The following is a 25,184-nucleotide window of genomic DNA, read 5'->3' on the forward strand; positions in this document are numbered from 1 at the left end:
ACTTAAAGTATTCCCATAACACCGTCTTTAAATCTTCGGCGAGGTTGCCTGGTTGAGTGACAGTGGCGCAGTTACGTGCGTGACCTCCAGCTCTGCTGAAACGGCTGCTTTTTAAGTGCGTCTCACAGAAACAGTCCCTGTGCGAGAGGTTAACTCTGAAAAATCGCCCCATTATCTGAATCCCCCTTCATTCCACTGCAGCAGAAAAACAGAAACAAGGGGAAAACAGATGTTAGCGTCAACCTCATTATCGTCACGGTGGGAAAAAAAGAACAACAAAACAGTGCCGAACATTCAAGTTCTCTCCTTTTATTCCCTGGAAACACCATAGATATATACAAACATAATCCAGAATCAGTGTTTTTTTAAAAAGATCTCATGATAATTTTACAGTATGACATATCTACAAATGTATATAATCACAGTTTGACAAAAAACAAAAAAAGAGCGAAGAGAGGAAATCATTGCACAGGAGGAAGAAAACAGAAAAAGGAAAAAGGACAAACTTCTCATTTAACGTCACATTTCGACTCTCACACTCTTCACTTCCACATAGTTGAGTTTGTATTCATTCGTCTGTACAATGCTGCGGCGCGCGGCTTTGTTTTCGAGGCTGTGGGAAACACAGGTGTCACACTGAGACAAAAGCGGGTGAAGCGCATTAGCGTACCTCAGAGAATTAGGAGGAAAGAATTAAGAAATCCCATGCGGGTGTTTTGCATAGGTTCTGCACCAGAAACAGAAAACAAAAAAAAACTGCTGTGATCTCCACCTCCCCTGCAGCAAGAGGCTCAGTCGCACTGTTTCAGATGCACATTAACATCCAGATGAGTTTGTTTTCAAAGCAATCAAACGACATAATAGAGAAAGAAACCTGACGTGATGTGATAAAGTCCCAAAAAACTGACACTGGAAGTTAGATTTGTTTTTTTCTTTTCTCTCTCAGTGCCAAAGGTTGCGAAGCGTCAATATCAGGGAGAATCCAGATGTTATCTCAGGGTTTTGCCGTCTGTGCGTTTACATACCGAGAACAATCTGTCAGGATGAAATAAAAGCAGATGCACATCAAACACCGAGCACCCACTGCAGCACCGGGGAGGTTTTTAAGGACTCCGTGACCTCAATCCTGGGAACTTTCATCTCTATTCGCATACTGGGCCATGTCAACATAGCCTCGGGGTGTGAGGGTTGGGATCGGCCTGTAAGCATTCACGGCCTATGAAAGCCCCCGTTCTGATCGGGGTGAAAGAGGGAAGGAGGCTTATCATTTGTGACAGCGCCTGCAAACCAGATCAAATCAAGAACCAGGGAAACTTTAGCATCGTGGGGTGGTGCAAGGTGCCGGGGCCCCGCACCTCTTCCGCTCTGCGTCTGCGCGAGAAACTTCACGGCTGTGAAACAGAAGAATTGTTGTGTGTGGAGCTGCCGAGCTGCAGGGGAGCGTTCCTGTGGCCCAGATGCAAAATGAGGGAGGCGTGTTTCCCCCGGTGGAAGGACGGTGTGCTGCAAGCCTACAAGGCCTGAGAGCTGAGACATGTACACAAGGTGTGAACACACACACACACACACACACACACACACACACACACACACACACACACACACACACACACACACACACACACACACACACACACACACACACACACACACACACACACACACACACACACACACACACACACACACACACACACACAGAACAAGAAGGAAAGGAATCAATGGAAGGAACAGCATTGCACTTTGTCCCTGGTGATATTTCTACAGGTTCCATAAACGTTCCTGAGCTACAGCTTGAGTTCCCGTGTTCTCTCCCCAGTTTCTTCTCCACTTGATTTACTACAACGCACTCAGTGACACGAGAAAGAAAAATAAAAAGAGGCGACGGAAAGGAATATAACATTTCTGCTTCCCCCCCAACAAGATCATATTCTGCACATGCTGCAGAAAAAAAAAACATACGAGTTGACACTAATGACGCCTGCGACAGGAACATTTTATCAGAGCAGATTAAAGTGAGAGAAGGTGAAAATGTTTTAGATATTCCTCCAGAAATTCTATAAATAAGTTATTTGAGTTGATGATTAAAAAAAAAGTAAAACTGAAAACCGATCAGACATCTGGAAATAAAATTTCATTTGGACTGGAAATAAACTGGAAATAAATTAGAAAAGATAAATCACATTCAAAATGGCCAGACTTCAACCGTGGCATGATTTTACATTTGTCGTATAATCTTCAAATTTTACACAATTTAAACGCAGGACTCACACGCTTCTCACAACAATCACAGTTTCATGCTTGGGACCATAGTCTGTGTATAAAGACTGACGACATGACAGCTCCCCAAAAATCACCAGAGGTCATATTCTTGCCTCCTCCGTGTTAGTGGACAGGACCTGGACCAAACTGGAAACTCAAAGTCAAATAGGTTTTTCTGTCAATTTAGCTTAGAGACAAATGTATGTTCAAGTTTTAATTGGTTTTAATTATTTATTTGATGCTAGAAAAACCAGATGAAACAAGCCCAAGATGGCAGCGTTCATATTTTCGCTTCATGTCTGGGTAGTGGAAGGAAGTAGATGTCGTCCATCTTTATATACAGTCTATGAGTTTAAAACGCTTTGATTGGCTGGTGCCTGCGCTGATTCATGAAAAAAAATAAACTTCTACTGCAATTGATCCACAATGCAGTTCAACGATGCACCAAGTCGCTCCATTCGCAGTGACTGAGCGGTGTTTACGCTCGAGTCCTGCGTAAGAGTAGTACTCCTCCACACTGTCGGCACAATGCGAGGATACAGTCTGCTTCCTCGGATCTAGCACCGGTGTCACGCACACGAGCGAGTCCGCTGATGTGAGGCACCTTGCCTCGCCAGCTCGGGTCGTAAGTGCTGTGCAGAGCAGAAAATGATGAGAAACGATGTCATACAAGGTCCCCAGCAGCCGGGAGCGATGTGTTTCCCACTTTACTGTAGCTGCGTGGTGAAGCTGGAGAAGCAGCCTCTCATAAATACATTTGGCTTATTGGCAGACGGACATCAGGAGAGAAGTAAAGAGCGCATACTGCCCGATGATCATCTCATGTTAGGTTGCTTAGTGTGGACAGAGCGGTGATGAGAGAAATGTAATTAGTTTTTTATGATAAATTCACTGTTAAATCTGTGTTTAATGTTGTGGGACTATATCCCAGCTAGATTTTGTTTTACATTCATGATTATGGCATCTTGGGTCGATTCATTTTTTCAAGGCAGTCAGAGCTGGAACTGGCCCGAATAGTTTGGTCCTGGCACAGCTCAGGGGAGAGGGACGGCCGCCAGAGGAAGATTTGTTGTGTTGGAGGAGGAAATGGGGGGGGGTGGAACCATTTAGATGGAAGAATTCAAGTAAGTTCAGATATGTTCCACAAGACAGGACAAAAAAAAACAAAAAAAACCCAGAGGTTCTCCGAAGAGCAACCTGGGGGTGCTACTGGCACTTCACCACATTCAGTTTGCTCCTTCATACGTTGCAGGAATGAGTGTGTGTGTGTCTCAAACGCTCAAATGTCGCTGGCCCTTCAAAAAAAATGCTGTGTTGGAGATTAGTCGTTTGTTTTCTCTTTTCTCGTGACGTGGTCGAGTCACTTCCTCCTCTCTCCGTCGTCTGGATCTCTCTGCTGTTTTATGAGCTTCTCGATCTCGGCACCAAGTGTCTGTAGATTCTCCTGTGGACCAGAGAAAAGACTTTAAGACTCTGTGACAATGAGACGGGCTGACGAGCTGCGGCTGCGTCTCTGCTTTTATTTCTACAAGGAAAGAGTACAAGGTACTTAAAAGTGTGAATAATATTTGTTGGAGTAGAAATAGTGATTCTATTATAGTAATTACTAAATAATCATCCTCCTCATATACAAAACCTGCTTATCATCAGGTTAAAAATCATCATCGCATCTCAGTGAATGTGAAGCTTTAATTTGCCTCCGTCAGTGTTTTGTTCTATTGTCACTTTATTGTGACCTTGTTGAGGTCGTTTTTTTAATCATTACTTCAGGCGGCCTGTCATTCATCTTTCATCCACCGCAAAGAAAAGTCGCTGGCAGAAAAATACGCCCACATTCATCGTCTAATTTAGGTTTTTCGCGTAGGCCGACCGAGACAAGTCTGACAGTGTAACACGTGAACATATTTTTTAAAAAGCATCCCACAGCGCCTTCATAAACAAAAGTGCACACAGCGAAAAAGAGACGAACATTAAGGAGGCTCCAACAATACACGTTGTCGAAGCTCTAGTTCTGTATCTAGATTTCACAGCGCCTGTGTTGTTATGGTGCCGGCAGCGCCCTGCACACTTACACAGTCAAGTCACATCAGGCTGAGTGACTCCAGAGGTGGAGCATGACACTGGCACATCCAATTAATTATCCACTCATGTCATCAAAGCTTCAACTGTAATACACTCACTGCAGATTAAGATGCGATGCCAGCAGCTTGCACACACCCCCAGTATCCTCGGTATCGCCCGTGCGTGTGGACCAGTTTAATACTTATGGGGGGGGAAATGATGCCTGCTTGGGGAGTGCTTACCTTCAGAGTAATGTTCTTCAGCAGTGTGTCCTCCAGCACCGCCTGCAGCTTTCTGTTGATCTCCAGCGACAGATCCAGGGTCAGCCCGCTGTCCGCAGGGTGGGAGGTGTAAAGCGAAGCCATGATGCCCCCCCTCCGGCCCAGGTTGGCCTTGATAATATCCGAGGCCTCCGATGACAGGGCCCCTGTCTCCTCTCTTAGCACATAGCTCTGGATAATTCTGTGGGAATTAAGGAGAGGAAACGAGTCAAACCACGTTCTTTGAGTAAAAAAAAAAAAAAGAGGAGAGGAAATGGAATGGGTGCATGGCATCAGCCTGAGACTGTTAAGCAAAGAAAATTGAGAAAGTGGGATTCATAGGTGGGAGCATGGAGAGCTCCTACAGAGCAATAAAACCGTTTCCAGCAGCAAAAAAGCAGCAAAAGCAGCGAACGCTACTGGAATAGTAATTCTACTCGGGTGCCTTATTGAACCTGTGTAAATGGAATACACCCAGTCACAGCAAGAAAGATTATTACTGTACCAGCCAGAGCAGGAAGAGGAAGAGAAAATGAAAACTGTGGCGTTTGAATCTACTCCCAGAATTCAAATGGTTCGTGTGAATACTTTGACTGTAATCAAATTGATAAAAAATACTATATCCACTAGTTTTCACTTTTTTGCGAACAGATTTTTATTCTGTGTGATAAATACATATGTATATTTTGCTAAATATAACCTCAGAGCTGAGAGAAATATTTTGGTTGTATATAAGGAGGATTACGCCATGTTCTTTAAAGCCATTTTAGGGTAACTGCAAATACTCATTGTGGATATATATATTTATGTTCTTTTCACAGGCTGTAGTCTCACATTCAGTGGTTTTATTACCTCGGTAGATTTTTGTATGATGTTGGAAAACTGTGTGTGATACCTGCTTTTTCATTAGATTCCTATAAGATGATGTCATCTTGACCCTTGACAAAACATTAAGCTTCGTTCCCTCGCTCAATACACGTATATTATTGTTTTGAGGATTCTCTGGCTATAAGCTTCTGCAAACACATCCGTGTTCTTAATTCTCTCTTCAGCAGTGCAGTGTGTGTGTGCAGGTAAAAGAGGGCTGTGCACTGTCCTTTCGAAAAGGTCAACAATCTCATAAGATCAATATTTTGAACCTGTTGTCAACCCAGACGTGTACCTGAAGCACTAACCAGAAATGGCAACAACACTCAGCCCCCTATCGACTTTGTTTAGTTCAAATTGAGGCTGCGTCTGCGGGTGTTTTTTTATTTTTAAAGAAGTGTAACTGCACGGAGAGCTCGGAGCAGAGGGACGTTCGTGACCGTTACGTGAGATTCTGCAAAAAGATTCCCACTCAGTAAAAAATCTGTTTTTCTAAACAGAAGCAGACGACAGCCTGACTTCTAAAGCTGAAAGATTCTCATTAGAAGATTCTCAAGGGAATAAGTGGAGGGAAGATTCAAAGGAGGTGAATAGCACAACTTCTACTACTACTACTACTACTACTACTACAACAAAATGAAAAACCAGTTAGTGTACTACATTCTTTAAGATATACCCTTTTCTGTGCCGTGATGGCTTTGATTCTTCATATTTAGCAAAAAGTGCTGCTCAGAGCAAATACACATATACACATTATTATGTCTTTAAATGTTAAACACAACATTATTTCCATGGAACAGTCATTGTCGCTGGCAACCAAGTGACTAAGTAAATAAGGAACCCGCTATTTAACTATTCCTCTAAGTGAAGATGCTGTGTAAAAGATCTCTGGGGGTTGAAAACGTGTTGATGACTTCTGTTATAGACATTTCAGAAGGTAACGCGCATGAAATAATAGAAAATAGCAAGATAAGCATGTAAGTAAGGCTAGTATTTAGCTTGCAGCCACCTGGGACACCTCCTTAAAATGTTGAAGCAACTATCATCATAACCTCCACAGAGAGGGTAGTGTTTTCCAAGGGAATAATTCATGGATCTTGTTGAACAAAAACAAGGCACATGTAGACGACTGATATCTATGACTGAGTGTGTGCAATTTATTGTGGCTTGATTGAATTTAAGGGGACTGGTCTTTGGCGAGGCAATGTGCTCTGAGTGCCATTCTAGTTTTACCTGGAATAATGATATGACATTTAATGAATCAGAACACATTTTTTAACATGCATTTTTAGTGTTTAAGCCATTTTTCTCACTTGCTCCTTTCGGTCTTTCACAGAAGTCAACACAACACATAAACTTGAAGTGTATGGTGCAATGAAAGCAAAGAAGCCTATGGTGCAAAAAAAAAAAAAAGCCATGGAAGCACAACAAAGAAGCAGCCGACACAAAGTGTTCTCATTCACACGCACACAAACACCTGGGTTTGCACACACAGGAAATGAGACTTACCTCTGACTAGACCTGCAAGGGTCCGTTTTTTGGACCCCAGCTCCATCGCAACAGTGTTTAGTAAAAAACAAAAAAGTGACAGAAATCAAAACGATGTGGCCACATGTTGTGCTGAATGGCATGCACAGGTAGGCGGGGGGTGCAGGGGAGCATTTGTGAGTGACATGTCCTGTTTCCAACCCCCCCCCCCCAGTTGACAGTGCAAGCAATGAGGGCAGCAGATCAAGCATGCATGAAGTGAAGGTGGCGATTGAGCGCAGCTCTTGGACATGTTGTGTCAGACCAAACTACAGAGACTAGTCCTTAAACCTTTTATAAACCTCCTGACAGGAAGAGTAGCTACAGAGAAAATACACAACACACTGTGGTGAGAGGGAAATCGATCTTAAACAATCATTGAAGCTATTTGTTATCTTAATTGCCAAAGCCATTTGTTTAATAAGGTAATTATATAATATAATTAATTATAAGGTAATTATGTGTATCATATTTTGCAGCAACATGTAACACTGCACCTGCTCTATTAATGTGGATACTTATGAACAGTGTGGCAATGGAACAACCTTGAAAGGATCCAGCATATTATACTTTAACAGCAGGTGTGGATCCTCGGCAGCCTGCACTAGATTTTAAATGGCTTTGATTTGCAGTTAGTTACCTTTGATGTCAACCTGAGCAGAGTGAAAATGGACACTCGCCAGATAAATGGCAATCTTCACCTGAACAGAACGACTGCTCCTGCTTTGTTCGCATCTGCTTTGCATCACCGTCCTTTTAATTAAAGTCACAGGATTGAACCATTTAGACTTAATGGTCAAAATGAGCAGGTGTTGCTGTTGAAGGACAGACATCATTGCCCTCGATGCTGCCATTTCTACATTTTTTTCTTTAGCTCATTTACTTCAAATCGCAATTTCAGTGTGAAGCCAACGACCCGTGTTCGACTTCGCAGCAGCAAGTGAACATGCCACTTTAAAAACATGATGTGAAATACCAAGAGGTGACTTAGACTCCACAATGTATTAAAGTAGTAGTAAACTGATGCAATCGTGATCAGTCAATGAGCAAACGGATGCATAACACTGTCATCACACAAGTGTGGTATGGATGTGCAAACACAAATTAAAAACTATAATTAAATGTTTAATTATTTTCTTCCACTATCTGTCCCACTACGCTTCTGCTTCCATAACTCTGTCCCTTTGTCCCTCACATGCTTCAGGCTCACAGGTAGCTTAAGCTGGCTAGTGTTCACCAGGCTGTCCTGGAGGGATAGGGACAGAAAGGCAAAAAGGACAAATTCACATCTCACGTCTGCATTCAGCGAAGAGCAACACCCCCCCCCCAAGCTAAGATTTTTACAGAGCTAATTATAGCCCCGGCAACCGTGGGATTCGTCCTCAATTTTAACTCCTGAATGTAGGTTGAGGTTAATGGATTGAATCCAAGTTAACAGCTGGGAAATAAATGAGAAGAGGGAGAGACGGGATTGGAGCGTTGTCGATATCATCTGGTTACAAGAACCATTGTGATGCTAAACTTTAACCAAATGTACGGAGGGATCTTGACTAACCAATGAATAAGATTTCATTAATTTGAGAGGAAAGTCTTAAATCCTTTTGGCTCAATGAGATGGTTTTATCTCCATAACTCACTTCATCCCAGCGTAGGGATGAACGATCCACTTCTAAACCCGCACATGAAGTGCAGTGATTAAAATACACCAAACGTCCTTCACACCGCCTCTTTAGTTTACGGGATGAATATGGATGCAACATTGTTAAAGATCCATACTGAGGCATTGCCCTCCCACCTCGGCTTGCCTAAAAATAGCTCTGAGTGAAGTTTGTCACAAATCAGAAGTGCAATGTTTGCAGGTGTTGAAATTCAGAGAGGAGAGAGAGAGAGAGGCGAAGGAGAAGAGGGTGGGGAGCCTTAAATTGTGTTTTTCAGCATAAACTGTCTGTCAAGGTCAGGAGCGGAGGTGCAGTGTGTCTGAATATGTGCTGAACGACAAAGAAAATGCGTCGACAGAAATATTACCCTGTAGTATCTGCAATAGGCAGTTCTAGATAGTGCTTATAGCTGTAGAACATGAGTTTGTTTCAACATAACTGCAGGAAATGGCTCTTTCCAAGTGTGTTATCACATGGTGTTTTCTTGAAGGTGACACAATTTGTGAGTACAAGAACTCACAGGATGTTTGAGGGTAACTTGTATATAAACCATTTAGTATTTGAACTTTCTAAGAGTAAGGAAGGAGCGGTTCCTCACAGCATTCTCTCATTCGTATTTTTTTTGTTTTTTATCCTGACGCCACTTTTATTGTTTAACATCTGCAGCTTGTGGCTTTTTCCCTTTTCTAGCAATTGCACAAGTGCTGATATGCTGACAAGCTTTAGTAAAACTGCATTAAGACTACTAGGCTGTTACTTTGAAACTGCTGTCGGGTCTGGAACTGTGTCAGGTTTGTGAGGTCGGAGAGCTTTTGCAATGTGTGTCGGAAATTTCCAAAGTTGATTCATCCACGAGGTTTGTTTGAGAGTAAACCAGGATCCACAGCATCAGAACAATCTGAGCACCATGCATTCTAAATCCTCAAACTGCCCGAGGTTCCCTCCACCTCTCCCTGCTCCCTCTACTTTGGCCCGTGCCACTCACTTGGTCTTCTTGCGGATCTCTTCCACCAGCTGCTTGATGTGATCTTCCATGAACTCAATTTTTTCCTGCTTGCGAGCCAGTGATTTCTGCAGGCGGACAATGCGCTCCACAAGCACGGCCTTGTCCACCTCTGGGAAGCTGTCCACGACCACAACTGAAGGACCCGACTGGCTCTCTGGCGACCGCTCTTCAACACCACCGCTCCCACCGTGACGTGCGTTCAAAGAGCCTGGGGAACGGAGGGGATGGCCACAGGAGTTCAAAACTTTTTAGGTTATATGACGACTCGCTGTAAAGTATGTGAATTTTCCATAAACTAAAGAAGAAATATAAATATTACCATTTCCCTTTGTTATCATGAATTATGTAAATAAAAAATACCTTCTTTAGAGGGTGATTCATCCCACCACCACTATTGAAAAACAAAGCCTTAAATGGTAATACTACTGTCTGTGTTAAATACTAACCAAATCCAGGAGCAGTACCTGAGGAACTAGAGCGACTGCCCATACTGCCGGCATCCCTGTCGCAGCCTCCGTTCTCTACCTGCTCCATTCTCTTACGGGCTGTAGAAGAAAAGAGGGAAAACTGTCAAAAAGAGACACTAATACCAATAGATCTGTGATATATATATATACACAATTAGAAATTGACTATTGAATATAAAAAAAATTATCTGCTGAATTCAACAAGTTACAGTTTCTTTGGTACCATCTTCTTAGAATAAGTCTTAAGCTAAATCTTTTGCTGATTAATGACCTAAACTATAAATTGATTATGGAAGCAGAAACATTTTACATTGTACCTTTTACCTAGTTTCAACACGAGCTGCGACTGACAGCCGGGACCCACTGGGGATTCTGACTTTGAAAATGTTCCACGGTCGAGCAAAAATTAACTGCGTATGACATTTTTTCGAACAAATTACTGTCGGCAGACGCAGTGAAAGTCGCAGCTAAGCATCACTGCTTGAGTTTGAAGGCGTCCACCTGAGTAAATGTGACGCAGGTTGATTTTGAAGGAGAGTGTCTGCTCAGCAAACCTTTCATGCATTTAAAAAAAGGCTTGAAAATGACTGTACTGTAGTCATGAAGTGTAATTGCAACACTGATGATTGACAACAGGCTCCTCTAAGGAAAATGTTCATTGCTCATTCCAGGTAAAAGGGAAAATCTTGCGCATACGAAATAATGATGCTTTTAAGTTACTGCGTTTGCCCAGAGAGCAAAGAAGAGGAAGGTGGCTCAAAGGATAATCCTGACAGGGGAATATTAGCTTTCTATCTGTACATTCCCATCTCCCTTGTTTCTTAATCACATTACACTTTCTCCTCTTAATCTGCATGTGACCTGACTTTGAATCCCCAAGTCTCTCAGCCAAGCTGTTCCATACTCAAGATATACGTCAGAGTAAAGTGAAAGTAGATGGGCAAAGGGAAATCCATGTCTCTCTTTATAGCATAGATTGATGTATGCATAGATACACGGATGATGTGAACACAATTACTACTTTGTCATAGCTGCGGTTTAATGGTAATGACAACCCTGTTTCATACATAACTCTGCCTCTGGGTTTGGTCTTTTCTGTGAAACGTGTTTGACACGTATGACTCTGACGGCTTCCTGACCTTGTGTTAGTTGTTTTGTCAGGTCCTTTATGTTGGCAGCTTGTTTCCTTTTCTGTGTCACCAGCTCGTCTCTCAGCTCATCGACTCTGGTTTTTAGCCGGGACACCTCGGTCTGCAGCGCTGTCCGCTCCTCCTGCAGGCCCTGCACCTCCTGCTGCCGCAGCGACTCCTCCTGTTTCAGCTGCCGCGACTGCACGACAAATACAGAAACGAGATTTAAGTGAAGAAATTACAGCATTCATTATTTTCAGCTCTTCTCCCGAGTGCCAAGCCAGGAAATATCACTATTCATGGACTCTGTGCGCTCTAGGACAGACAACTCATATTTTTTTAATGAGACCACTGTAACTTAGTGGCAGTTTTCAATAAGGAATTCTTGCAGTAATAGTTTGGTGAACTGTATTGTTCTGTTAATCAGCTGAGCTTCATTCATACATCAATTCTACATCTATCCATCCCCCTGTGCACTCAGAGTTCCCCGACCTTGTCATCGAGCAGCCTCCTGGTCTCCTCCAGCTGTGCTTTGAGCTCTGTGAAGCTGCTGGTGAGCTGGTCCAGCTGACACTGCAGTGCGTTGCTCTCTGACTGGAGCTGGGCGTTCTTGCTGCTCAGTTTCTCGGTGAAGCCCAGTAACTCCGCCTCGCGCTCCCTGCTGCCTTGCACATCGCGCTGAAGGTCAGTCATCTGGCTGGTGAGGCTTTCCACTTCATCACGCAGAGACGTGATCTCCTGTTTGTCTCTGTGTGACCCCAAACCCAAAATAAATTGACCAGATGTTAAGAAGGTCACATTAAATGGACATTAACAACACATTTCCCTGTAAGTGCCATGCATTTACTGGGAATTATACATGAGAGTTAGATGACGAACAGCAAGTTAAAGAAATACTCGAAACATGAGCTCATGCTTGTTATCCTTTTAATTATGTGTAAATAATACATAATTTTTATTGCATCTGGATTTATTAAGATCACTGAAGTGGATAAAAAGAACGAGCCACAGTCACTGAAGTTGTCGACGGACCAAAGAAGTTTTGCAACCAAGTTATTTTCTTTTCTTGCCAACAACAAAAATTGTTGGTGCTTGTGGTGGAAAAAATAATCCCTGCTGGTCAGAAGTACAGCCAAAAAAAAGTAGAGAAGCTTTTGCACGAATCAATTTGGGTCGGTGCCGCCTACTTATGGCACACTGGCACACACAGAGAGCAGCATTTCAATAAGTGGAAAGGTTTCTCCATCAAGTCACATGCTCATGGACAGCACAGCCACAAACCCACAGAGACCCCGAGTCCCTGACTGTCCTGTGAGCTAAATCCAACTCTGGCCTATCTTTGAAAAGGGACAAGAACTATATAACAACCTGCGGCGTTCTGTCATAACCAGTAATGACTGAATGTTGATATTAAAGTCAAGGATTGAAACATGCCAGGGAGTTAACATACGTCTGTATAACCATATGAAAAATGAGGAATGATCTTGTCAAGACTTAAATGCTGAAAATGTTGTTTTACTGCCTGTGCAAGTTTTGCAGTTCAGCCACAGGATCCCACTGTGTGTATTTTCACATTAATTTATTGCTGATGTGAGAAGCTATTTTTGTCCTTAGAAAGGACCATGTTCAATTCCTCTCGTCTGTCCTAAAATGGACTGACGCTACTGGGACTAATTAAGAAAAGGTATTAATTAAGGTGCTCTGTTACCAACACAACACTAAGCAAGTGCAGTGTTCTCATTTGTTATAGCTTGACTGTCACATTTCTGTATTGTCAACTTGTAGTCCTGGTGCTCGAGCCCGCAGCTCTCTCAACACGTATAAACTAGGCTTTCATCGCTGTGGAAACCACGTGATGTGGAGATTCATCACTGGAGCATAATTAATAATGGAGATGTTAAACAAACATCTCATGGGCATCTGGTTATCAGATTACAGTGTGTGAGTTTTATTCATACTTCATGCTTAGATTCACAGCAAGCTAAAGCTGTACTCAGCCAATGTAGCACACTCGCTTTGAGGGAAATTAGTGTGTCACTTGTTGCCGCAGAAAATAAAGCATAAAATCAGTTTCCTCTAGTGTAGTATATATGTTGTTCTACGCCTGGAAAAGTTGAAAAGCCATAATCTGCAGTAAAGGGACAGAAAATACTACTCTACTTATCAGGGGACCTTAAAGAGATATTTAGATTTACCTCGGATGCTGGTTATGCAGAACTGTCCTGTGGTGTGTATTGATTTTACTCATCAGTGTGTACTATTTAATTTATTGCTGTGGGTGTGTGTGTGTGTGTGTATGCTTCAGCTTCTACAAGATCAGTGTGAGAGTGTGTGTACCGTTGTTGCTGGTCCTGGAGAGCAGCGATCTCGTCCATCTTCTCTTTCTGGCGGCCGAGCTCCGCTTTCTGCCGGTTGATGATCTCCCTGTACTTGCTCAGCTCATCTTCCCAGCGCGGACGCTCGTCCTCTAAACACTTTAACTGCACAACGACACCCACATATTGAGCTGAAGATGTGTTGATATTACACACACGCACACACGCACACACACACGCACACGCACACGCACACGCAAGCGCACACGCAAGCGCACACGCAAGCGCACACGCACACTCTTATCTGTGAGACAAACCTTGGTGCGTAAAGTCGTGAGCTCGTCCATGCCCTCTTTGTAACTCCTCTTCAGGTCATCCAGCTCTTTGGCCTTCACTCTGTGTACCTGCAGCATGCATCACGTTATATGTTAGATACATATCCACAATTATACATATGAGAGTCTGCTCATAAAAATCTGTTTCGGTCACTAAACCTCTAAATCCATTTTTAAAAAGGACACATAATACTGAAAAGGTTTCTTCTCTGGAAATTCCAAATGATGACAAAGGTTTAATCCAGGTCAGTGGTTTTGCACATCAACTTAAACCTCCATCACACTTAATGGGACAAATTACTTTCTGAAAATGTTACAGTAGCATCGTTTTACTGTAGATGCATTTCCTGGCAATCCAGCTGTTGAATTCATTCAAGTTATTTTGCTTACGCACTCATTTAGCATGTGAAAGCAAAGCTGAATAATGTTTCATGTCATGTTTTTAAACGAAGCTGTTAACTGGTACGGGGGCTAGTCAACTTTTCCAAGAAGCCATTAGCAGCCTGCCGTATCCACGACAACATATAATGAAATAGAAGATGCCTGCAAATTCATCATCCAGTTCCTCAATTCATCCCTTCCCGTCGCATATTAATGTTGACTACCCCGACAGTAATGGAAACTCACTGTGCATTATTTATGACTGAGCTGCATCATCACTTGAGCACAACACACACACTAAAGTAAACAAGGACCAGTTAATTCATCAGTATGAGTAACGTGCCAGAAAGTGTGTTGCCACTGGAAATATCTCAAATAATAATATAACAATAGACCAATAAACCTAACCCCAATCAAAGCAGGAGTACTTAAGAGAAAACCCTCACAGATAAGGGGAGAACATGCAAAGTTCACATAGAACCGCCCCAGCCCAACGCGGATTCGAACCAAGAACCTTGCACGGTGTCGCTAAGAACTTCAATTCGGATCAAGACATTTTAAGGATTTGTAAGCTCCCTTTGGAAATCAGACTGTGGAAAGATGGCGACAAAAGCCTGGTGTCTTCTGGGTGGTTGTTAAAATACACGGCATCATATTGATTATTTCTAGGCCACTTATTTTTAAAAGTGCGTTGTCCCCTCAGAACGGGACAGAAAAACAGGTCATTGTGTTTGGAGTGAGTCCATGTGTGTGTCCGTGTGCACGAGTGTGTGCCTGCAGAGCCAGTTCCTTACTCATTACTAGTTCAGGCAATTACACCTCTCGCACTGATGGAAACAGCTGAAAATACACTATTTTACTAGAAGACCTGGCATCAACACCACAAATAAAAATCGGAATAATGTAGCATAAATACTAATGTGGTGTTTGAATGAATGTGTGTACGCGAGTGAGAAAGTGTTTGTTTGTGTGCACAGTGGTTGTCACCTCTAATTGGTCTGTTTGTTCCTGCCTGTGTTTCTCCAGCTCTCCCTTGGTCGCTCTCAGTTTAGCATCCAGTTCGTTGGACTTGAGCTCCTCCGATTCCTGGGAAACAGAAAAAATAGTAAGAAAAATTAAAATGGAGAGAATGCATTGAGTGAAACAACAGCAGAAGAGATGTTGACAGCTGAGAAGATACGACTCAGGGAAGAGTAAGCAATTAATTATAATGAGAAACAGTGTCATAATTGGCTGGTTTCAGTTATATTCAACTTTTTCCTGGTTTAATTAGCTACATTAAATTACAGCATACCTTCCTTTTAAATATGCAGATAATCAAATAATGTATTACGAAAATTCTCTCATACAATTGTTTTTTCGGGAGCTTCAAGTCCTGTTTATTGATGTGATGTTCACTTATATGATGTTTTGTACATGCATCCCAACCCCAGAGAGAAAAGTTAGGCAGCTCTTTACTACCATCATAAGGTACAAATGAAAACTGCCATTCTCCTGAAACAGAATCAGGCCTGTGCAAAGTTCTGATTTGCACATTTAATAAAAAATCTGTTCAAATTCCTACTTAAAAATCCAGTTCCTGTATGTGAAAGCAGATACAGCTGAATATTTCCCCAACACGTGTAACTGATACACGTTCAATTAACTCATTTCTCTCATCAATTGTTTGATCCTTTGGAAGTAGGATCATTGATTGCAGGCCTGTTTTTATATGAGTATACAAATGCATCCATTTTGCCCACATCCCTTCAATAGACATAAAAACCCTGACTTGCAGTTTGATCCTGGGGGCACAGATCTCCTTTTTTGTTTGCCTTTCTCCTTCCCCAGAAGCAAACCTAATACTTCTGTGTCACATATCACACACCTGGTAGGTTCGGATCATGTCCTGGCAGTTCTTGCGGATCTGTTCGGTCTCCTCTTTGGCCTGGGCCAATTTTGACGTGGTCTCTCTTAGTTTGTCTTTCGTTTCCTGCACATAGGTGGACACAAGCATGCATTCGTATTTATAACGCTCACTTCAATTCAAAGCCTGTGCTTGTGAAGGTTAGTGTTCTTCTCGAACAGATGTATACACACATGTACAGACAGAATGATTTATACACACATCCACCATCCAAACAACCACGAAGAGAAACATTAGCAGATCAGCTCCAGCGGCCTTGAGCATCTACTCGGTTTTTGCCTTTTTCCCTCTGTTTATAGTTGTGTATTCGCTTTGGGCCGGTTAAAAATAAAACCATTATGCTGTAATAGACATTTTCAAAAATAGCTCCAGTGTAAATGATGATTTTCTTGCAGGGTCATTACTGGACCGTTTTCACCTCATTTCATTTCACTCCTGAATAATAATAAAAAAACATCTAATCATGTATTTTTATGGGGCGGCTGCAGATAATATGACTGAAGGGGGATGTCATTTGTATCGTGGAAATGTTTGGCAGTTACGTGTTCGACAAACAATAGGTTCTGTAAATGAAGAAAATAAGACACGAAGCAGGAAATTTACTGTGTCGTTACAAACGGAAATGTTGTGTGTGTGCACTGTAAACTAGAGCTGCAGCGACTTTATGAAGCCAAACATCCTATCAGCTATGTAAATGTGCATTTGATTAAAATTTGAATGCAGCATGTCCACGTGTTCAATCGCAAGTAAATACAGTGCTCTCTTCTCAAAATAAGTTAAAACCTGACATTGTTCTGTTACCTTGTGTGCATCCGCCTCACTCTTTAATTTGTTCTGGGCCCATTTGACCTTGATTAGATGGGAGTTGATCTCCTCCTTCAACTTTTCCACCTCTCGAGTCATCCTGCTGACCTCTCCTTCCTGAAAAGACAGAGACAGATGGGTGAAGCAGGTACAATGGAGGAGAGCCAACAGCTTTTTGGCTTCACACAACAGTGAGACGCCCCAAGAAGGTCATACAAAGTACTGCCGAACGTAAAACTGATTTACAGCAAGTACGAACTTTAAATATTAAGTACAAACTAATAAATGGGACAGGTTAATATATTTATAATATTTCCTTATGCTAAGTTTGTACTCTGTAGAAATGTTTGTTTTTTGTCAGATGTTGTCTTTCAAGCTAAATGCACATACAACCTGTAAGCAGAGCGGTTATTGAGTCTTTATGCCCTTATTGTAAGCAGTTTTTCAAAATCACTCTCGACACAGAACTTACCTTTGCATCATACAGCTGCTGCAGCCGGCCTTTGTCCTGAGCCAGCTGGTTTCCCCGGAGCGCCTGGCGGTCCACCTCCTTGGTGGCCTCCCTCAGCCTCTTCTCCAAACCCTCCTTATCCCGTCTCAGGTCCAGGGCCTCTTTCTCCCCCCGCACATATTTCATCACCATGGTCTCCTTCTCTTGACGTGCCTCATCGCATTTCCTGTTCGTCTGAGACAGTTGTTTAGATGATGATTTAGAGTTAATGACATTTCCCACAATTCGGTCGCTGAGCTGCTTATACTGAACAAAGTGATTTCCCCTCAGGAATCCCTAAAAGGAGATGGCTTTGGGAGAACATTTAAGGTCTCCTCTACTTAGCATGTTGACAACTTCAACCTGGACTGGTGCAAGTGATAAAACAAGCACACATGGACTGCATTTCAATGTGGATGGAAGACTAAACTGCTGACTTTTTCCAAACAAGGTTGATTTGCCTTTACATGGCAGCAATATTACAATTTCAATTCTCTGGTGCCTTATTTCACTGCGAGTGAAATATAATAGTTTTTCAGCCAGACTTTCTCAATCCCATGTTTTTCATGTTAACTACAGCTGTGAGAAACAGAAGCTGTCATCATCAATTAATCTGCTAATTATTTTCTTAATTAATAAATTATTTTTAATGCGTAAAATGGCCTAAATTATGAGTACAAGATGACATATTGTTAAAATACATAGCACGGCCAAAAGACAAGATATTGACACAATTAAACACACAAATTACATAGAAAGGTATTGGGTGCTTATTTTCACAATAAAATGCTGCCAATCAATGTATAATGATGCCACTGATAATTTCTGCATTTTAAGACCAAGCGCCACACTGGTGCACCTGCTGAATGGGGCCCTTTACTCTAAGTCTGGTGGTTCATTCATTGGTTTCCCTATTCGTCTCACACCTGTGTGTTCATTCCTCATCCCATCGAGATGCACATGTACCTGATTTTCTCACTTTGTCAAGATATGACAGGAGAGAACAGTTTTATGTTCCTGTGCTCAACCTTTTCCAACAGCTCGCTCTTACAAGGAAGGAAAAACTGTACAAATGCTTAAAACATAATCTGGTGTGTGCGTTTTGGTTTTTAAGAACATAGATGTAGCACATGATGTGTATTTTAAATAAAACCAATAGATCAAAAAGAAAGAAGGTAGCGTCGATTAAATGACATAACCAAACGTTTCAAACCACTGGGGCGACAGCTGATTAGGACTGGGTCAGCGTCTTATTACAAGGGAGGACTGATAAATGGGTCGGTCAAGAAAGGGACGACTGAGTGCAGAATCTACCTCATACTGTTCACTGAACGGTGAAATTAAAAATTGTGAAGTGTGACAAAACTTTCAAGAAGAAAATACTGTACGTGGCTTAAAGCAGGTGGGTAAAATACAGGAGGAAAAATGTGCTCTCCTGCACTATTCGCTTAACAAGTGATTAAATCTGCAATAACACGAGTTTGGTGTGCAGGGACCTTGACTGTTCAGCTGCTGGCTTTGTAAAAACATATTTTTTATTTTATATATTTGAGCTTTTTCAGAGTAAGCAATCATTTTTATCTGAAGATGAATACCACATTTCGTGATGTGAGGTGGTGCGAGTTACTCTCTGGCAGAGTTGTATTGATGGATATGTATTAACTCAGTTTATTGTTTGCGAACCGACAGATGCTGCAAACAGATAATACTCGGCCAACGGTTTATCAAGAGATTAAAACAGCAAATGGAGCCTGTTAAAAAAACATTTACTACAACACAGAACACAAGAAGATGACTTACTGTTTGTCTCAGCCCTCTCATATTGATAAAGTACTTTCTTGTATATGCACATTATATACACATGTATTGATGTTTCATGAGCTGTGGATGATGACGAGTGCAAAGTGCTGCATTGTGGTTTGAAATATGTCTGCAATGGTTTTCATCAGCTCTGATCGGCAGGGATGGAAACATGACACCTAGGTGAATGTTCCAATTTCTAAATATAAATAGCCATGAACATTTGCATACTCGTTATTTTTTACATCTCGGAAACAACATAAAAGCTTTATTTTTCTTCGTATCATTCAAGATACAACACAGGCAAGACGGCAGAGGTGAGAGAGCTTCTCAGTTTCATTTGCTTTTGTGACATCGAACATGACTCACTCGGGGGGGAATAAAAGAAGGCAAACTCCTCTAATGGGAATGGGGAAAAAGTGAAGCGCCTTATTTAATGGGTTCACCCACAATTAAAATAATCCTGATACCTGCTATTGTCGTAGGCTTAAATGGAACAAGACCAGACACGCCAATAAATGCCAGACTGGGGCAAAACTATGTTGCATGACCAGCTTATCAGAGAGTCACAAAGTATTTAGGTCCCAGTTGTACCTGTTCTAGTCGGTAGGCCATCTCCTTCTGCATCTGCTGGAGGGCAGCCTTAGCAGCCTGGTCCTGGTGAATGAGTTTCTCCCGTGACTCCTTCAGTTCTCTGAGTAGCTCCTCCACCCTGCCTTCCAACTGCAGAAACAGGGAGTAGACCGTGTAAACAACGTGTTGGGCAACATGTAAGCCTGGGACACACCTGGGATAACTTGCAACATAGGATGACACCTGACAGAACATGCTGGAGGCTAAATGAATTGAGACAGAAATACATGTGATGAAGATCTTTTACCTTTTTTTCCTAAAATATGATCAGTGTTGATCTGATTGTTTTGTGTTACACTGGTTACATTACAATGTTTCTTGGTCTAACACATTTAATATATAAAGCCCACATCTAGTCCTAGAAAATAAATGGAATGAATCCAAGCATACATAGAGCATATGTAATGGAAATTCCTCCAACGACCTTTTGCTTGCACAATGCTTAAACAAATGCCGTTACCAAGAAAGCAAGAATCAATTATCGTTCCTTCTATAGCAACAGCGTTGCTAGACCAGCCCCAATGAATAGAGCAGCACTTGAGTGAGAGTTACATGGGGAGCTTTTCTAATTAAAGGGTATGAGACACATACAGAAAAAAGACATAAGGTGTTTAAAAATACAGAATTCTTGTATTGGGATTTTGGAGAGCTATTAAAATCAAAGCAAAGGTAAAACACAGATTTCCCGCAAATTAATACAGCCTTCGATGCCCGTGTTGTCTGTTGAATGCTCGTAATCAGGACTCAATGTCCTTTTCTACTCTCCGTACAGATTGCTTTGTTTGACTTCCTTAATTACCAGCCACACAGAGCTAGACTGCAGCTGATTGAATTGGAGCGTAGCTGTGTTTGGTGCTGCTACACATCCGTTATCCTCTGGTTTTGTCCTTCAATTGAACAATAGTCAGCGTTGGCTTCAGTCCAGCCTTTCTCTTGAAAGTATATCCATATTAAAAAAGGGATAATTTAAGCATTTGACAAACAGAATAGTCTTTTTTTTATCTAATTAGAAAATGTATGTTGTGTGATCTGTTTCTTGGATGATGAAATAGTTTATTAACACATGATTTTTTAAAAAAAGCTAATTATAAAGTCACTGATCTGCTGTTAAACCCATAATCTAATTAGCAATCTGCATTTGAATGAATGAGGTTGCTGTAAACTGCTTTTATACATATCTTCCTTCATCCCATAATAGCAGCCCCTGACATTAAGTACACTGACAAGATTTAAGGCATTTTCAGAAGTAAAAATCTGGTACAGACAGGAAGTCGAGACAAAACACAGCATTGGAGCACTTCCTTGCTGATGAAAACCAAAGCAAAAGGAATTTCCATTGTTTTGATAAAATCTTTTAACAATAACAACAAAGCCCATTTGGACCAGAGGACACACACATAACATGAGCAGACAGCAGAGCATGAAACCAACCTTTTTAATGGTGGCCATGTGTTGCTTTTCTGTCTCTGCCCTCTTTTTCAGCTCTTCCTTCATGTTGTCCTTCTCTGAACAGATACCCAGGATCAGCTCTTGATGTCTTTTGTTGTCCTCAAGCAGCCTATACACACACAAACGCACCACACACACACACACACACAAATAAGCACACAATACCAATTCAGGTCAAGTCCACACAAAGCACTGAAGAATTTAGACTCTTGTTAATTAGGGCAGAAGCCGGAGCAGGATAGGAAAAGTATGTGGGTTATTCTGTGTCATTTATACAAAGTCCAGTATCATTACTATAAAACATGCACACTGTTAAGACTGTAAATTACAATTATTCGTGTGCGTCAGCTTCATAAAGACACTTTTAATATGTGTATTGTTGAACTAAAAGGCAAAAGAATTAGTAAGTAGGTTAATCTCTTGATAATCTGACCCATTTTGATGTAATGTGTAAAATTATGTGGTGATGGCGTATCAATTAAAACTTAGAAAATAGCACATTACCTCTTAATAGCTTTCTCCTGTTGTGCATACTTGTACTGGATACACTTCTCAAAGACCATCATGCAGTCCTCCTGGTCTGTGGGGAGCCCATTGACAGGTGAGCTCCCTTTTCTCTCGCTTCTACCCTCAGGCAGCTGACAATCCAAAAGCTCTGACTCCAGCTCATCCAGCAGTGACTCCTGTGACAGCGAACGCTGGATTTGGGAAATAAGCTTCCGGCTGCAATCGGTGTCATACGGGCTCGACGAGGAATGTGAGGGGGCTGAGGTGTTGGCACTGGTTTGCGGACTGGAAGCAAGTGAGGAGCTGACAGTATCTGAACTGGGGGTTGAGGGGCCATTTGAGATCCCAGATGTGGTAGCGGAGTCAGTAGGGGAGCTTTCGGAAGTGCTTTGGACAGAAGAGGGTGATAGACTCTCGGCTGAACCATCATCAGCATCAGCAGGCAATGGCTCAGTGGAGCAATTTGTAACCACGACTGATGGCTGCGCATTGCAGTTTTGAGTTGTGGCTTGAGGGACGTCATCTTCATCAAAAGTCAATAAGGTTTCTGTTGTGCCTTCAAGAACAGCGGGAGAGTTTTCTACCACATTGTCTAAAGAGGTGTCGAGGGCAACCAACGCTCCACCAGCCTCATCTGAAAATAAAGATATCCCTTCTTCCATAGAAACTGTACTGTTATGACAGCCAGTGTCAGCATACGTCTCACTCCCCTCCAATTGTTCCTGACTGCATGGTAGAGCTTCCGCCTCTGTCTTTGTGTCAGTCTCATCATATGTAGTGCTCTTTATTAATTCCCTTTCAGTCTGTGCTTTGTCTTCTGCCTGACCGTACATTTCTGAATCATCTGCACCATTGTGATTTATTTGTTCCTCATTATCTACGCTGGTTGTGCCGTTGTTGAGCTGATCCACAGGGGGAGATCCCTCAGACACAGATTCGGCCTCTAATCCTTCCATGATGTGAGCATCTGAAGCAGGACCAGGCTGTTCCATGGTCCCTCCTTAGGTTAAATCTGTCAGAGAGGAGGAAGGGAGAGAACGAGAGCTGAGTGAAAGCAAAGACCGATGAGCTGTTTGGGTTTTCATAGACTACGGCAACTGTTTCCCTGTGAACAACCAATAGAGCAGGTTTGTGCTATCTGCATATTGTGTCTTCCTGGTCAAAGGGTACAGTCATGGCCTTGCGTTGAGCCAGGAAGAACTATGACGCTGCTGGCTATAAACTACATATTTCCTCATGTTGGTTCTCTGGTGATTTGCAAGTTTATCTGTAACTGCAAGACACATAACTCGAAGGCATACCGAGCGGACGAAGGCAAACTCACACACACTAGGAGGTGTGTACCTGTCAATACCTGACGTAGTTACCCTCGTAGGCGTGTGGTGCAGAATGTCCCACAGCTAAGATAGGTATTCATGATTATTACACAGTCAAAATGTCACATCCAGGTAGACTTTGGACTATATTACTATAGAAATAGAGGTAATCTAAACCAAGTTGAAAAATCTGAATTCTTACAAAGGTTATTTAGATAAGAATTCAGTTCACTTTATTTTAGAGATGCAGATAAAATGTATTCTGCTCAAACTATGGAATAAAATGATCAAGAAAGAAGCTCTGTCTCCAGCCCTGCGTTGGATCATTTACACATTACTCCCCTGGCTCTGTCAGCATTTACTTGAGGTATTAATTGCTGAGATGACTGAAAATAGCTGCAAGCCATAAAAAACTTCCACACACCTTTCTGCATTACTGTCCCGACAGCTGGTCTGTGGCGGCCGAGGCCCCTTCCTATGTTTCCTGATCCAAAAATCCTCCTTTTGGATCCAACCCCTTTTCTCATTCAATCCCAGCTGTAACCTTCCCCTCAAATGCAGATCGACATTTCAAACCTTAAAACAACACCTGGGAACCTCCTGCTTTCTTCTCGTTTCACTTGTGACAATGAGACAAAGCGAAAAACAGCAACATAATCCAGCTTTTCTCGCTGAGCAGTGGAAACAGTTACAACGCGTGTAATAGCAATGATGCCCTTGCGACAGGTGTCATAGCACAACACTGACCCGGCTCGTCACCGTAATAACACCAAACACATTTATTACAACACAGCCTTAATGGACGATGTGTAAAGGATGTGTGATCGTCCCAGTTGTATTCAATGCTGCTTTATTAGCCCTTAGTTTCATTTAGATTAATGCAATGCCGACTTTAGCTCGCTAGCTGCTCGGTTAGCCGTCAGGCAAACGCTTAATTCAGTGTAAAACGTAGCACATGGTTTAGATTAAAAAACGCAGCGAGCTAACAACGGACGGATCAAATGTCTTGGCAGATAAACCGCAGGCTGACATGTTGAATGGAGCCGCCGCTGCCCCTTCGCTGGTCAAGCTAACGTCGGCGAGAGAGAGAGGCGTTAGCTAGCTGCAAGTACACCGAGGCTAGCGCGGCTAACGCTAGCATCTAACGCAAAAAAAACCAAAACAACAACCCAGAGGCGCCGCTGAGTGAAGGACGGAAGTGTGTCCACTCACCGAGGGAGGAAGAGCCATGGTGCGGGTGAATGCGAGGTGATGATCGGTGTGAAGGCGAAGCTCAGGCGCGCCGTGTCTCCAGCTGACGGCCACAACAAGTCACTGCGATATGACACATCAACAAATATGGCCGCCGAGGGAAAAAACGACGAGGGCAACACGAGCCAATGAGAGGGCCGGGGTGAGGAATGACGTCATCGGAAAGTCGACAGGAACCCCCCCCCACACCTTTGTCGTTTATTAAATACACACGCGCGCGCGCACACACACACGCACACACACAGTGAATAGCAAATACTGTCAATTGTTTATAGTTATGCAGCACTAAATAAATCCTACTTTACTTAATTGTTGCAGCTGTGTTTAACTGTAATCTCTATATACTGTATATAAATACATATATACATATATATATAAATACATATATAAGGCAACAGAATATTATAGTCTTGAATTTAAACGAATGATTAGTTTTATTGTGTGCCATTATATCATGAATTGTTCAATGTTTGTCATTAACAGCAATGCATGCATTTATTTTCAGCTGACAATTGTTTTAAGCAGTTATTGGTTTATTTTCCACATTTATTGTTTGCGTCTTGCTGAAATAAGATAAGATAAGATAAGCGAATCCTTTATTAGTCCCATAATGGGGAAGTTTGCAATATTACAGCAACAAGAGTCAAAAATAGGCATCAGTAGGTAATCATAAGTAACATGCAATACTTAAATGTAAGTATAATAATACTTAAGTGTAAGGAAATAGAAAAAGTTAAGAAAAATATGGAATAAAGACAA

The 25,184-nt window shown here is 42.1% G+C and overlaps 1 protein-coding gene across 3 annotated transcripts; it reads right to left on the reverse strand.

Moving 5' to 3' along the window:
• Positions 1-289: 289 nt before the first annotated feature.
• Positions 290-24,500, reverse strand: ccdc186 (coiled-coil domain-containing protein 186). 3 transcript variants are annotated; one of them, XM_035145620.2, is made up of 16 exons: positions 24,387-24,500; positions 21,856-22,870; positions 21,334-21,460; positions 19,864-19,992; positions 17,452-17,664; positions 16,977-17,096; positions 16,137-16,241; positions 15,257-15,355; positions 13,871-13,957; positions 13,576-13,718; positions 11,731-11,986; positions 11,248-11,437; positions 10,106-10,186; positions 9,621-9,849; positions 4,566-4,785; positions 290-3,706 (listed from the first exon to the last, which is right to left on the reverse strand). In XM_035145620.2, exons 2-16 carry the CDS (start codon positions 22,848-22,850, stop codon positions 3,623-3,625), a joined length of 3,078 nt encoding a protein of 1,025 aa, XP_035001511.1. In that variant the 5' UTR covers positions 22,851-22,870; positions 24,387-24,500; the 3' UTR covers positions 290-3,622. The 3 variants fall into 3 exon arrangements, 2 of the variants coding, with proteins under 2 accessions (XP_035001511.1, XP_035001510.1); XM_035145619.2 differs by having other exon boundaries at positions 10,088-10,186; XR_004694444.2 differs by lacking the exon at positions 290-3,706 and having other exon boundaries at positions 4,649-4,785; positions 6,960-9,849; positions 10,088-10,186.
• Between the last annotated feature and the right edge of the window lie 684 nt (positions 24,501-25,184).

This window comes from Hippoglossus stenolepis, chromosome 21 (genome assembly GCF_022539355.2).
Source record: "Hippoglossus stenolepis isolate QCI-W04-F060 chromosome 21, HSTE1.2, whole genome shotgun sequence".
Classification (NCBI taxonomy): Eukaryota; Metazoa; Chordata; class Actinopteri; order Pleuronectiformes; family Pleuronectidae; genus Hippoglossus; species Hippoglossus stenolepis.